The sequence below is a fragment of the Bactrocera tryoni genome, unplaced genomic scaffold (genome assembly GCF_016617805.1).
Source record: "Bactrocera tryoni isolate S06 unplaced genomic scaffold, CSIRO_BtryS06_freeze2 scaffold_11, whole genome shotgun sequence".
NCBI classification, from domain to species: Eukaryota; Metazoa; Arthropoda; class Insecta; order Diptera; family Tephritidae; genus Bactrocera; species Bactrocera tryoni.
This window is the reverse complement of record NW_024395824.1, coordinates 5,242,294-5,258,230: the sequence shown is the minus strand read 5'-3', so window position 1 is coordinate 5,258,230 and position 15,937 is coordinate 5,242,294. Positions and strand designations below refer to the sequence as shown.

General features: G+C 31.6%; 2 protein-coding genes across 2 annotated transcripts in view; one reads left to right on the top strand and one right to left on the bottom strand.

The window, feature by feature from the left end:
• Positions 1-583: 583 nt before the first annotated feature.
• Positions 584-15,937, bottom strand: part of LOC120779436 (LIM domain-containing protein A) — a 699,457-nt gene continuing 684,103 nt past the window's right edge. Inside the window, exons 8-9 of the mRNA XM_040111673.1 lie at positions 905-1,025; positions 584-833 (exon numbers count right to left, since the gene is read on the bottom strand). Of these exons, the coding sequence (XP_039967607.1) occupies positions 714-833; positions 905-1,025 (241 nt within the window). The 3' untranslated portion in view covers positions 584-713. The remainder of the gene's footprint in view (positions 834-904; positions 1,026-15,937) is intronic.
• Positions 7,096-8,227, top strand: LOC120779440 (tigger transposable element-derived protein 4-like). The gene is made up of 2 exons (XM_040111687.1): positions 7,096-7,287; positions 7,492-8,227. The coding sequence occupies exons 1-2, from the start codon at positions 7,178-7,180 to the stop codon at positions 7,994-7,996; spliced, it is 615 nt and encodes a 204-aa protein (XP_039967621.1). The 5' UTR covers positions 7,096-7,177; the 3' UTR covers positions 7,997-8,227.

The window sequence follows — 15,937 nt, the reverse complement described above, 5'->3', positions numbered from 1 at the left end:
CTGGTCATTCTTGTATCTTGTTTACACTTCTAAATTCTTAAATGTCAAAGTGAACACGTTTAAATAGAAAGTGACACTTTGATTTAAAAAGTGAACACTTAAGATTTCAAAGTGAACACGTTTAAATAGAAAGTGCCACTTTGATATATAAAGTGAACACTTTTAAAGAGAAAGTGCCACTTTGATTTATAAAATGAACATTTTAAATGTAAACGTTATCACTTTTCTGCAAATTGATCACTTTACATTTTAAATTTAACACTTTCAAAATAAACGTTATAATTTTATTTTTGAACTTTTAAAAATTTTAAATTAAATGAATTCACTTTTAATTCAATTTTAAAAGTGATTACTTTATAAATAATCTATTTTACTTTAAAATATAAAGTTTGTCATTATAAAATAAAGTTTACATTTTTAAATTTAAGAATTTTACATTAAAACAAAAATTTTAACTTTTAAATTAAAAGTAAACAATTAAAAAACTTAAAATTAGCACTTTTACAAAATATTTTTTTTTTTGTGTTCCCCATAAAGAACCTATAGACTGAGACACTTTAAATAAAATTCAAAAGTGTTCACATTTAATTTTAAAGCGCATTTTTTTTTTCTCAGTGTAGTATAGCAAAATGATGTATTGTTATTTATTAAATTCATAGATTAATATGTCAACATAATAAAATGGATTATATTCAGTTTATATGTTATTCAGTTTATATCCTCTGTGTTAACATTTGTATTCGTTTTGCATTACAACTTTTACATAGTACATGCTGATCTAAAGGGTAGCAACCTCGACCTTCTGCTTCAGAAGATAATAGTAAACCACAATCCTAAAATTGAAACATGTAATGATGTCATATATTAATATCAATACGTATATATCATAATAATAATGTCATACTTCACATTTATAGCACTCAAAATGAAAACTGCGATCCAAAGCCACTACACGAACAGTTTCTTCTTCACCGGGTTTGGGCATAATTGGTTCCATGCATACACAACAACGTGGGGCGAATATTCTGTTGATAATAAGTACGAAAATGTCAAATGCAAACACAATAACATAAAATAATGTTTTAATTGACAGAAAATAGTGCAAATTCATTTTCATTAATTCCTAACATTTCATTTAATTGTATTTATTTCATATATTTTTTATTTGTATTAGTTGACTATGGTGTTTACAAAGCCGCTATATCTACGCCTGTAACTCGCGAGAGTTAAGGAACATACATATTCCTTATCACTGCCACCCAAATGCAACAACACATTTCCATATGCTTGGAACGCGCACCGTATTTATTTGTAACGGTTCTGTAATTCAATATGTGACAGTCTCAAAACAATACAGAGAAACCTCTCCTAACGGACACCTCTATTAGACGGACACCTCCCTTGGGCGGACATTTTTTCATGCACCAAGTTTTAAGTACAATTTTCAGAACAAATCGCCCTACCTTAGGCGGACACTCTCTGGGCCGGACGCGGACAGTTCATTGCTACAAAGTTGGACGAAACCCCTCTACTAAGCGGATACGAAGCTCTTATCGACGGACATTGACTTCTGTTTTCATAACAAATCAATGAAGAACCTCTTTTGGGCGGACGCGAACCCCTCGTAAGCGGACAAAATATGACAATGTTTGTATGGCGTATGTATAAACAGATTATAACAAATGAAAAAAGGGGACTCCCCGAATTCAATGTAATTAGGCTGTTCACGATAAGGTGGTTATCGGGTTATGTGATTAAGTGAACAACAAAAAAATGCGTATGACAAAATAACCAAAGTTGACCAATCTAGGCCCTTGTTTACAGATTTGCTTATTTCCAGTGTTAGAAAGTCGTTGGAATTTTACTAAATGGCAGCACAAAAAATAAATAAAACTAAGCGATTGGCATTTCCATTTAGATTTTCTTATTGGAAAATCTGCTATTAACAGCTGGTTTTTGTTTACAATCAGCAAACTAAAACCGAAATAAAAAGCAAGGAAAAGCATCAATAATTATCAAAAGTAAATAAGGATCACAAAGTACAATTTGTCATTTATTTATACTCTAATTGTAGTGTCTACAGAAACACGAAAGCGCCGGCGAGAAAAGGAGGTAAAAAAATGGACGGAAGCCGAAATCAAATTTCATTGAACTAAAATTGTAAACAACGAACAGCTGTTTGTGTAAACATAAGCAAATAACCATACAACATAGGGTGCTCACGGAGCATAGAGGTTATTTTTAATCTAATAAGCACATAAGCCGATAACCACCTTACCGTGAACAGCCTAAATGTGTTTATGAAGCGCAAATTACGATATAATAAAACTCCGGTTTACCGTACTGAGCGGCTTGCCGTCCAGTTTATTAATAATTATTTTATTCTTTACAAAAATCTTATTTCCTAAATTTACCTGAAGCCGTTGTGCTGACTTGACATTCCTCAGCATCAACGACCCGGCATATCTTATATATGTACATATGTATGTAGTTGAATCTGAAGATTCAACTTACATTTCAGAGAAATAAAAATATTTAAAAAATACTTGTCTTTTTTTGTGTGTCGACGAGTCTGACAGTGGTGGAGTCGTTTGACGACGCAACTCCCCCAGCGTTACTGTTTGAACTCTCCTGAGTTCTTGTATTTACAATTTTTATTTTTGTTGTTTTTTTTTTAACATTATTACTAGGATTGCTACTACTACCATTACAATGATTATCAATGATATATTAATACCATATGATACATTTTTATGGTATTTTAATTCTGCAATTTCTTTTATGTTTTCTATATTTTTTATTGCAATATCATTGAATGTTAATTTTGGTGTGTAACTTTGGTTTAATTTTTCGGCAGGGTATATAATTGTATGAATATATTCTGTTTTATTATTTTTAAATTCTTGTTTTAAAATTTCCATTTTACAATTTACAAATTTGATTATATAGTTATTTTTTAATACAATTTTTCTGTCATCGCAGTTTTGTTTTATTACATCATTTTTGCATTTCTTATTAATATTGTGTCATCGCTTATTTCTTGTATTGATGTTTTGTTATTATATTTAAATTCGCAAGTATTTGAAAATATGCAGCTTTACTCAATTTTAGATTTTTAAATGCTTTATTTTCTACATAATCAAAATAGTTTTCGCCAATTTTTATAACGAATTTTTCTTTTTCAATAATTTGTAATTTATTTCTATTTGGCATTGGGGTTATTAATTGAATCTTAGTTTGAAAAAATGTTCTTGGTATCTGAATTGCAAATATTATTGTATCGTTTCTGTATACTACTACTCCTACTTTTGATAATTTTAGTTTGTAAAAATCAATCTCGTATTTTTCAATTTCTTCCCTAGTTAACATACTTGGATGTACCATATTGTATTTAGCCGCCGCTATATTATTTTGTATTTCTTGAACTTTACTTTCTATGAATTTTAGTTTATTCATTTCATCATTATACAAAATTTTACTTTCAATTCTATTTTCCTCTTTGTTTATTATATTTAAAGTTTCTATTATTTGTTTCCTATCTGATTCTATAGTTCCTTTTAATAAGTTTAGTGATCTATTTAAATGTTCATTAATTACTATTTGTTTATTTAAATTTACAATGGCATTATGGCCATTTTCTTCAATAATTTTTAAATGGTTCAAAATGTCTTGTCTGTCATCATCATCCATGACTCCAAACATCCATTTATATGCTATTCCTCCTATATTTATCAAGCCTCTTTTATTTCTCTTTTTGATATTCGGTGTTATTGATGTGATTTTTGCTTTTATATTTTTTATTTCATCAAACAAAATTTCTTTATTTTCAATATTTAGTTTTTCAATATTTTCTTTAACCTGATCAACTATGTCTGCTATCTTGTTCGGATTTATAGTATGTATAACTGTACTTATTTCGTTAACTATTTCTATGTCCGCTGTTTGTATAATTGTATACCCCGCATCTTCTATTATTGGTGTAATTTGCAAAAGTGCTGTCACCAATGATATGATTATTGTTAAAAAAATAATTATTATCGTCATCTGTAAAAGTAAAAATGTATAACCGTTTTAGGTTTTGATTTAAAAAAACTTAAATTGGATTTTAGTCGCCTCTTACGACAGGCATCTCTTACCATGGGTATATTCTAGAAAGACCCCCTTACCCACTGGGGTAAAAAAAATCATGTATATATATGTAGAAAAAAAAATTAAATGTTATTATCTCCATTAAATGCCCTTAGACTGAATGAATCGTCATCATCCTCATTTGGATTTTCTATGTTTGCTAATTTCATTGGTCTTTTTATATTTGCCGGATGGACGTTTTGTAAGGGAAATATTCTGAAATATGGTTGATCCTTATACCGTACTCTTTTGTAGTTTTTAATTAGTCCTGTTTCTCTGTTTTCTATATATTCTTCTCTGTTTTGATTTAATTTGGCTATTGTTTTCTGTTTTACTGTATTTATTCTATCTTGTAATATGGATGGACAAATGTTTTCTTTGGCGTCCCTTGGAGAACATTTGATAGTTGAGTGGTACATATCGTTATAGTTGCATATAACAATTTGTATCCTCATCTCTGTTGAAAGACTAGAGTCCTCAATTCCTGTTAGTTTTTCCAACAAGGTTGAGTGCAGTCTCTCAATGTCTGCATTTCCTGTATGGCTATTTGGTTTTGTATGACGGACTTCTACATTTTCGGCATTTAAATATTTTATTAATTGTTCTGATCTATCATTCATAAATCTCTGAAAAGTAGCTGGGGCATTTTTCAACCCGAAAGGCATTCGGACGTATTCATATCGTCCTGCCGGAGTGACAAAAGCTGTTTTCTGGATGTTCCTTTCTGCCATTAAAATCTGATGGTAACCTTTTCCTAGATCTAAGGTGCTAAAGTACTGTGCTTTGTCCAATTTATCTAAGATTCCTTCGATATTCGGTAGAGGATACTTATCGCCTACAGTCAATTGGTTTAACCTCCTATAATCAACCACTAGCCTGAATTTTTGTATTCCTGAATTATCTATCTTTTTCGGTATTATAAGAATAGCTATATCTACTGTGACTTTTTCTAATTAGATAAGTTTATTGAAATGCTTTAATAATTTTTTCGATTTCCTTTTTCTCATTTGATTTTAAATGATCAAGGTTGATGTTTTTTACTTCACTTATATCTAATGAATAAACTTGCTCTTGCATAGTTTTCATATAGAATGGAAGATTCACACCATTTTTCAAAGTTATTGTCATTTTTTCGATATATAGATAAGTTTATTGAAATGCTTTAATAATTTTTCGATTTCCTTTTTCTCATTTGATTTTAAATGATCAAGGTTGATGTTCTTTACTTCACTTATATCTAATGAATAAACTTGCTCTTGCATAGTTTTCATATAGAATGGAAGATTCACACCATTTTTCAAAATTATTGTCATTTTTTCGATATCAATGGTTTTAACGCTTTTTAAGAAAATGAATCATTTCCTATTAACGAATCATATGGTTTATTAAAAATTACCGTAAAGTTCTACAAATTTCGAGCTACATAGATACAATTCCAAAGAATTTTGTTTCAATTGAGATGTCTTATTAAAAATTTCATAAATATTTAAGATACATACAATATTTTATTAATTTTTATTGATGTCAGCACTTTTGCCACCTTCGCTCACTTAAATAGCGATTATTTCCATTAGCATTAAGGATTTCGAATTGCACTTAACCCTCTCGTTCGAAAAGCAATAGGTGTGTTCGACCAGCTTCTATCCGTCTATTAATGAAATTATCACATTCACACTCGAATATGGCATTTCGTTGCCATAAACGTAACTCTTCCGTATTCATTTGAAAATTTGTTTCAGGTAGAGGTTCAAACAAAAAATCCATAATTTCCCTTAAAAGTAGCTTTTATATTTCATATATACAGTGCTATAACTTTACACACATAATCTAAGTACGCAATTTTATATTTTAAAGGAATTTTAACAAATTAAGTTCTGTATCTACTGCTGCTTTTTGTTTTTCTTTTCTCGTTTGTTCGTTTCTTTTTCTAATGGTATTGTTTTTGAATTGATTAAAACATTTTACAAAGAAAGTATTGGCTTCAAATAAAACTACTACTTAAATTACTAAATTATTAGTTGAATAGTATTTTACCTTGCTGTTGGTGCTGCTCTTGCTTTTGTTAATGTTGTTGTTGTTGCTTTTTGTTAATGTTGTTGCTGTTAGAAACTTCTCTTCTCCCTGTTGATCATAAATATTTCACTTTCCCTTTGCCGCTGTCAGTAGCTTGAATTTCGTTCACCATCCTTCTCGTGGTTTTCGTCGCCGCCTTCGTTTCCGGTCAGCTCCATCACTTGTAATACTTTTCTGCACTATAGCTGCTGCTGCTGTTGTTGCTGTTGATGTTGTTGTTTTTTTTTTTTTTTTTGCTGAAGATCTTGCTGCTGTCTCCGCTGTTGCTGCTGTTTATATTGCTGTTTGTTTTTTTTTTTTGTTAAAGCTGCTTCTGCTGTCTCCGCTGTTGCCGTTTTAGTGTTTTCAACAGTTTTCTTTATTTTTTCTCAAAATAATTTTTGTTTTGCTCTTTTCACAAATTTTTTCACTTTTTGAATTATGTTTTTGCTTTTGCTATAATTTTCCAACTCAAATGTATTATTTTGTTCTGCTTTGGGATTTATCTAATTAGCTGTATCTTTGCCACTTTTCTTTTAATAACAGTACTTTTGTTTAATAATAATTCATTTAGCTTTTATTTAGCTTTTCTTTGCTAGCTGAGCGAAGCTGAGAGAGAATATGGAACCGTTCCGTTCGACTGCGCCAATTACGATATAATAAAACTCCGGTTTACCGTACTGAGCGGCTTGCCGTCCAGTTTATTAATAATTATTTTATTCTTTACAAAAATCTTATTTCCTAAATTTACCTGAAGCCGTTGTGCTGAATTGACATTCCTCAGCATCAACGACCCGGCATATCTTATATATGTACATATGTATGTAGTTGAATCTGAAGATTCAACTTACATTTCAGAGAAATAAAAATATTTAAAAAATACTTGTCTTTTTTTGTGTGTCGACGAGTTTGACAGTGGTGGAGTCGTTTGACGACGCAACTCGCATGCTTAGGTTTTTTGTTCAGTGAATTGCGTTTAGTGATTGTGTAAACATTTATGTACATAATGCGTAAGATGGCGAGGTCAAACCTGAGCTTAAAAGAAAAAATTGAATTAATCAACGTTAGTGAGGAAAACAATTTGTCTGTCCGCGCATTGGCCGAAAGGTAAGTTTTAATATTAAAGTCGTGCAAAAATTATTTAAAAATTTTTTTTTGTGTGTACATTTTTTTTTAAATCAAACACAATCGTTTAGTACTACAAAATTTAGTATTATTTTCCTGTTTCACATATTTTTGCAACATAATTATAAACACACTGAGTTCCTTTTGGAATACGTTATTGAAAATGTGCCCAATTTTTGTTATCAGGTTCAAAATTGGAAAAACGCAGGCTGCGCTGGTTATTAAAAATAAAGAAGAAATTCGAACAAAATGGATGTCTGGGAGCAATGTCGAATCAAAAAGGTCATTCATGAAAATCGATGGAAAAAAAGTTGATGAAATGTGTTTAGACTGGTTCAATAAGGCACGAAGCCAAAACATTCCAATATCTGGGCCAATAATCCAAGAAAAAGCAAGAGAAATTGCCCGAAAGCTGGGGATTAATGATTTTGTGGCTTCTAACGGTTGGCTACAAAAATGGCGGAGCCGTCATAATATAACATTCAAATACATTTGTGGTGAAAGTGCTGCTGTTGATATGCAAGATGTGCAGCAATTTTTAGATAAACTACCATCATTTCTGATTGGTTATAGCCCTAGGGATGTCTACAATGCGGACGAGACAGGCCTTTTTTCAGAGCTTTGCCAAACAAAACATTGGCTCTTAAAAATGAAGTATGCCGTGGAGGTAAACTATCGAAAGAAAGGTTGACTGTCTTGCTTTTTGCAAATATGGCAGGGGAAAAAGAAAAACCCCTTGTCATAGGGAAAGCTGCACGACCGAGAGCGTTTGCATCAATAGATTTAAAAAAGCTTCCAGTAAATTGGCAGTCCAATAAGAAAGCATGGATGACGCGTGAAGTGATGATACAGTGGTTGAAAGAACTCGACCAAAAAATGGAGTTGGAAAACAGAAAAGTACTTTTGTTTTTAGACAACGCAGCATCCCACCTCTCGAGATATGAGTTTGAAAAATGTTAAAATACTATTTCTGCCTAGTAACACCACTTCAGTTTGCCAGCCTTTGGATCAAGGAATTATTAAAAATTTTAAAATTCACTACCGAAACTCTCAGGTTAAAAATATTTTGGTAAGCATAGAGACTGGTTCGCCAAAAAAAAAAATATAAACGTTTTAGAGGCAATACATTTCATAAAAGAAGCCTGGGCAAATGTTCAACCGCAAACCGTAAAAAATTGCTTCCAAACGGCAGGATTTGACAAAAATAGAAATCTGGCTCCTGAATTCGATCCCGAAGATGACTTGCCGTTATCAACGCTGGCTTCGATTTTTGAATTATCAAAAGCCCTTGGAGAGTGTACTCATTCAAATCTGGAAGACTTTGTCCAAATAGATAATAATGCATGGACCGAAAGCTCAGATTTCGAGTTAGACGTTATAATTGACCAAACCATAGAAACTATTGACGATAATAGTACTGATAATGAGAGTACTACCGAAGAAAGGAATGAAATTTTCTCAAACGAAACCGCATTGACTGCCGTTTCAAATTTAAAAAGATTTTGTAGCGACGACCTTATTGCATTCGGATTGTTGCAAAATTTGGAAAGCCATCTGCAAAACAATTTTCTTTTAAAAAAAGCAAAAAACTTAACCCAGTCTACAATTACCCAGTTTTTCAAGCAATGAATTTAATATTTATATTTTTTATATATTACTTCATGTGAATTTACATGAAATTTATATGAATTTTTGAAGTACATAATACATACATTAATTCCTGTTTGAACAATGTTATATGAATTGTTTTGCAGTGGTGAGTATTAAGGACATAATAAAATTAAAAATTTATAAAATAGCTACCCACGAGCGGACACCTCTCATGGGCGGACAAAAGTTGACTGACGGTGAGTGTCCGCCCAAGGGAGTTTTCACTGTATATGACTTTTAGTCAGAATAGTTATGAAATTTATTAGAATTTTTTTTTAACTTTTACGTGTTTGAGTTGCTTACAAAATATAGAAACCTACAATCGATTAATATCTGTGATGATCTCTATAATTAAAGTGTCATTGTATTCAAAATTAGCATCGAAATAAAGAAAAAGGGGTTAATGGACAAGTAGATACTTCAGTTTTACTTTAAATAATTGTTAATATTATACTTTCAACTGGTTTGTTAGGTACAACGATACAGTACATAAAACTGGCGCAGTAAGCGAACAAAATGATATCATGAAGTCAGGTAACATATAATAATGAAAACTTAAACTTTGAAAACATGTCAATTAACAACTTGACAATATTATTGTTGTTGTAACGGTTATCTAATGCAAAAAGGTGGTTAGACTTAAGGTGACCCATTGCACGACAGACATATGTCTGGTATGTCTGGGTCGATTTTGGATAAGAACGAGTTTAATCTGCTACAGCATCCAGAACCAAGTTGCGCAGATTCACTCTATATTATCGGACTAATTCTAGCTCTTCATTCGACATTGTTGGTGGGTTGACTACAACTACGGTTTCTGCAAAATCATCGCAATACTAGGGGAGGAGTGCATTGTGCTCTTTGACCAGGAGCATATCGGTACAGCGTAGTCGATGACCGGCCAGGCGACTTCCTTGTATGTTGACAACAACGATTTTTTGTCCATTCAACAGGAGCTGGGTGGAGGCTTGAGGGCTTTGGTGCTGCTCTGCTCTTTTGCATTAAATGGTCATGTGGAGTGAACGAATAAAAACAGTCCAATATAACGCATAAAAACTTAAGGTTTTTGACGCCATCGGCTGTGATATTAAAAAAGAAAAGAAGGGTGTGCATTTTAAATGTAAATATTTTTTCAAATGTGTAGTGAAATAACACCCAATGATATAATGATAAAAAAAATTCAATAGTTTTGCAATAGAATTCACTAAGCGCCGCTCATATTGCAGCTGATTTTGCTGCATTGCTTTCCAATGCAATTTCCATTTGGTGGTAGGCTTTCTAAAGCCACTGTTGAATTTGTCCTTAGTACTCCCGTTTTGCAGAGCAGGACTGCTTCCAGACTGTCAACGATTGCATTATTGGAGGAAATATTCAATGCTCCATTTACATATGTCAAAAAAGACGTCCAGAGCATATTCCTTATACTCTTGAGCTCTTTATGCCTATATTTAGGATTAGCGAGCGAAGTGCTGTCTCCGGGGATCTAACATTTGTATAGGCTGGATGTGCTTTCGACATGTTTGCTTACAAAAGCTTTACTCTTATATAGGCGTCTAAACTTTTTTCAATTATCTTCAGAAGTTATAAGATTTGATTTATTGGTCTGCCTAAATATGTACTTCTTTTCACGCCTTTTGGTATGCATACGCCTCTCTCCATTTAACAATTTGATTTTATCTCAAGTTTTAAAGTATGGTTTGAATGTTGGTTTCTATATTTTACCAAATGAATTATTTTCAGTCGTATAGTATATTACAACCAGGTTTCGCACATCAGTTGAGATTTATTTACTAGGAGTTATTGTGACAACTATACATCGTTTAAACTGGACGATTATACAATATTAAAATATAGTCATATACCAATACTCCCACTACCAACAACATACACTTCCTTCTTCATTGTTTCTTTACCTGTCTTACTTATCCTCTCATATCTCTTTTTCTCATTTCATAATTTCCATACTTGCTAATTGATCTTTCCTTAAACTAAATTCTCTCTTTCTCTTAAATAATAACAACAACAATAAACATTTGCACTCATTAGTTTTAAGCTCACATACATTATGTTAACTTCCTAGCTGTAAGGATTGGAAATTGTAATTAATTAATAAAGTTACATTCGAAAAGAACGGACTTGTTATTGGCGCAGTCGGACGCGAACTTAAAACCCTAGAAAATAAAAAGTTAAATTTTTATTTTTATGTAAAGTAGTTAAATACTTAAAAAAAAAAGAAAAAAAACGAAATTTTCAGTGCGAAAAGTGCTATTAATAATAAAAGAATACACACATAAAATTTAAAAATAAAAAAATGTGAAGACTATTAAAGAACACCTCAATTTATACAAATTATAAACATTTCTGAATACTCAAAGTGCGTAAAAGCAACAAAAACAGAGATATTCAACGAAATTAAATAAACAGTGAAGTTAATTTATTGTATTACAAAAAAATATGTAAAAAAATAATTATAAAAGTTAAGGTCACCTTTAAATTGTATAAAGGTCACCTCAAGGACAAGTGAAAGAAGTTATGCGATAGCGGTTCCAATAAGAAAAAAATTAAAAACATTTACATCAAGGATACTTGAAAGAAGTGAAGTGAAGCGAAAGCGGTTCTAATAAGAAAAATTTTATAACAACATTTTCTCTTTGGGGAATAGCTAGAAGGTCACCTTGAAGAAGGAAAAAAGCCGTTTTGGACAGACCAGAACATTCGACTACAAAAAACATCATTACTGCAGGTATTTATAAAAACAACATTTCAACAACAAAATTGCATATCCAACTGCAACAACTAAACGCCAACAAGAAAAAGAAAAAGCAGCTGTAATATAAATACTGCAACAACACTGCACCGAAGTACTTTTGATAACACTGTACAAAAACTCACAGTCAAAATGGACAACTTAGATATTAATACTAAATTTAAACTTATTTCTACAAATCTTTCTAGCATACTACCATATGATGGCAATGAAAATTCTTTGTTAGGGTTTATAGAACGAATTGATTCTATGATCCCTATTTTAGAGTCCTTCCCAGTAGATTTTAAAATTTTACTAATGGGAAATATAAAAGATAAAATCGTTGGCAATGCAAGACAATCATTACTAATCAATGGTAATGTTGATACTTGGCCTTTGATTAAAAAAGTATTAATTGATAACCACGGAGAAAAAAATTCGGTTGATGAATTAATCGATAAAATAAGGTCTTGTCGTTGCGATTCAACAATAGAAAATTTTTATAATAATCTTAATATTTTACTATGTCGTTTAAATAATGCATTATATTTTAGTGAAAATAATATAAATGGAATTAATTGTGAAAGTAATGGTAGAATAGCTCTCAATTCTTTCAAATACGGTTTACCAGAGCCAGTTAAAAGTATAATAGTTAGTCGAAATCCTAAGGATTTAAAAGATGCCTATGATATTATAAAATCAAATGGGTATTTAAAATATAATAATCGATTAAATTTTTGTACTAATTTTAATAAATATGAACAACAAAATAGCAAAATAAATAGATATTCGAATGCAGATCAGTTTTACAACAATAGTAATAGTACTGGACAAAATTACAAATACAAAAACTGTGGTGAACCATACAACAATAACGTTAGCAGGGGACATTACTACAACAATAACACCAATAATGAACGACTTCAACGGCAGTATGGACAGCAGAATAATAATAACTTATACTCAAACCCTTCGGTACAGTCGAGGTTTACATCTAATACTCGAAATATTGGACGAAAATGTTTTTCACAAAATCAATATCAATTTGGTACAAGTAATAATACTTCTCCGAATAATGATATTCCTGGCCAATCATCGGCCGAACCAATGGAAATTGGAAATTTTCAATTAGTAGCCGAAGAAAACTACCCTATATAATTGAATCATCGCCTCGAATAACGTTGTAAGCGCCAAATTTGGAATTTTTCAACAGAGAAGAAAAACGTTTTAAACACGTGGATTCTTTTTTAAATAGTTTTTGCTTAAATATTTATTTATATTACATCTTTTGTTAATATTTTACAAAAGTTTTAAACAAAAAAAATGTACAGTATTAACAAGGTTAGCTGTTTAATTTTTTTTTAATGGAATAACGTTGTAAACGCCTTGCTTGTAGCGACGATAACACGTTTTTCCACTACACGCAGCATCATAGCCGATGGCACATACAACATTTTTCCACACTGATAGTGATAATTAAAAATTAAATATCGAGTTCAATTATACTGGTTAAAGGAAAATATAAAGTTTCAATAATTACAAAATTTACTTTCTTATTAAAATAACGCAATACTCTGCGTTATTACAGATTTTCTTAAAGAACCAACATCTTCTGTGGTAAATAGTAATAATAAATTAAACAATAATGCTTCTATTTCAGTTTTTATTTCAATAAAGAAGAAGAAACAAAGCGGCAATTTAGTTTTCATGTAAGAAGTTGAAAATAAAAATAATAATTCATAATTTCAGTATCTAACTTAACTACAAATGGCCCTATAAAACTCAGCATCTTGATTGGGCAAATAGACCGCCATTGCTAACAAGTCTTTTTTCTTTTCAGCAGAAATCGCTATTGGTTTCTTTCGAAGAACTGGTAATTCATATGGACGTAATATATCTCGCGCATATTTCTGTTGACATTTTGACTTTTTCCTTAAGCTGTGACAATGCCATGGTTCGCCAGTACTGTGATTCATTCTGAGACGTAAAACTTGCATGTCATCTGCAGTAATTTGTAGCCATCTACCTTCGGTTATTTTGCACGTATTTTTGTTTAAATTTTTTATGAGAACATCAAAGTTTTAAAAAGTCAATTTGAGGCATTTGATGCACCCTGAAAGAGGTTAAGAAGGCTTAGCTAATTTCAATGTTTCGTGAACATCTTCACCGTGTGATTTAAATCCACTTGCTGTTTTCTTTTTCCTTTCAATTAGAGAGAAATCTCTATCACACGGTAAAAAGCTGTGTCCAGAGCCTAAAAATTTCTGATTGGCTTCAGAAAAGTATTTCATTTTTATTAGATGGTAAATTAAGACGATCATGGTCCAATTATTATTTTGACCCACACATCTGTCGGACCAAATAATTAATTTTCTCACATCTCCAGCTTTTAAAAATAGCGTAGGTGGAGAAGTGATGTTTATCTTGCGATACATGAAGCGATTTCAGCTGCACCCCTTTTTGCACAACCTGTTACATGCCAAGTATACATGTCAACAGTGTTTTGCCCCAAATTATGTATAGCGAAGTTATGTAATTCGAGATACTGCCGCTGATAAAAGACGTCCGTATGTGTGAGATTTGGAGTATAAATCACTTGCTGTAAGTCAACGCAAAGCGCAACAATATGGGAACTGCCTAAAGCTGACTTTGTGTCATCACTCAGCTTAGAATATGCTTTTTCAGCCTTTTTGTGATGTGCCTCTGCCAGTTTCTCTATGCATCTTATTTTATTCTGGTCTTCAGCGGCAATCGTTTCTATATAATACTTATCGCAGAGCTTACAAGTGTCGGACCTTGGTAATCCAAATCGCAAACTGAATTCTGCGTTAAATATATCTCTGTATGTATTATAACTTATAGTGCTATCTGGATATTTATCCTTGAATAATTTAAACATTTTTGTAATAGTTAAATCTGGATGGAGGCAATTTTTTTTTGAACGACTGTAGTGACTTTCTTGACAAGGAAAGCTTTCTATGTGTTCCATGACACTTTTCTTTTCAGCATTAACGATTTTATTCGGCCGATTATCATGCCGTCCGCGCTGATCACTCAAACTATCTCCCGCCTTCAGTTTTTCAACTAAAATTTGTAGTCTTCGTTGTGTCACTTGAAAGGTATGACAAATCATTTGTTTGCACACTCTCACTTTTCTCTCATTGTGCTGTGGTAGAAAATAGTTCACAGTTAGATTTCGACGTGATGTGCCCTCTGAAACTCTTCTTCTTTGCGGTTCTTTCAATTCGATTAAAGAGCGTAAAAAATTTGTTTGCTTGTCATAGTCCATTTGATAAAATTGAGAGAAATGCTTCTGAATAGTCTCCAATTTGAAGATTGAGCACTGTAGATAACAAGCGCAGTTGAAACTCTGATGAATACAAAAACAAAACTGATATTGACACAGCTTACACTTACAACGTTTTTCCACATTACCGTTTCTGGAGCATTTTTTTTATGTACAACTTTTCCATTTCTTCCTGAATATGCTTCTCCACTATTTCTCAGCCTCTTATTACTTATATCTTTCCAATTTTCATAATTTATTTTACGTTTTTTTCCTTTATTGCACTTTTGAATGGTGCTCAACACCTCTAAATTTGCCATGATCACCAGCACTTAAAACGTTTTCCCACTCACTACTGACTTTGGGACGCAGCTCAATAGCTAAAAACTGATGGATATTGTAAAATTTTGCGCTCTCATGATACGGGAGAGCATTATTAACGGTAATTTGCAAAAAAACAGGATTGCCAAAAAATGTCACTTACAACGTTATTCGAGGCGATGATTCAATTGTAAACACGCATATAAGGAAATTAAGATTCATTGTAGATACAGGAGCGGAATTTAGTGTAATAAATCCGAAGTTATGTAGACCCCAATATGCAGTAAAACCAACAATAAGGTCATTAAAAGTTTTGGGAAGATGTATTTTAACAAAAAATCAATTTCGTGTACCACTTTTTAAAGAATTCAATAAAACTAACTATTTTGTGAATTTTATAGAATACCCATTTCACAATTATTTTGACGGCATTGTAGGGAATAATATTTTATTTAATTTAAATACAATAATTGATTACAAAAATAGGAAAATGACAACAGACGATGCAACAATGCCTATATACTTCAGTGAAGACGAAGAAAATTCTCTAGAAGACTATATAAGAAATCAAAGCTTACAGGTACTCAGTTGCGAAGAGGAAATAGAAGCAAACTCAGTAGTAAAGTTTG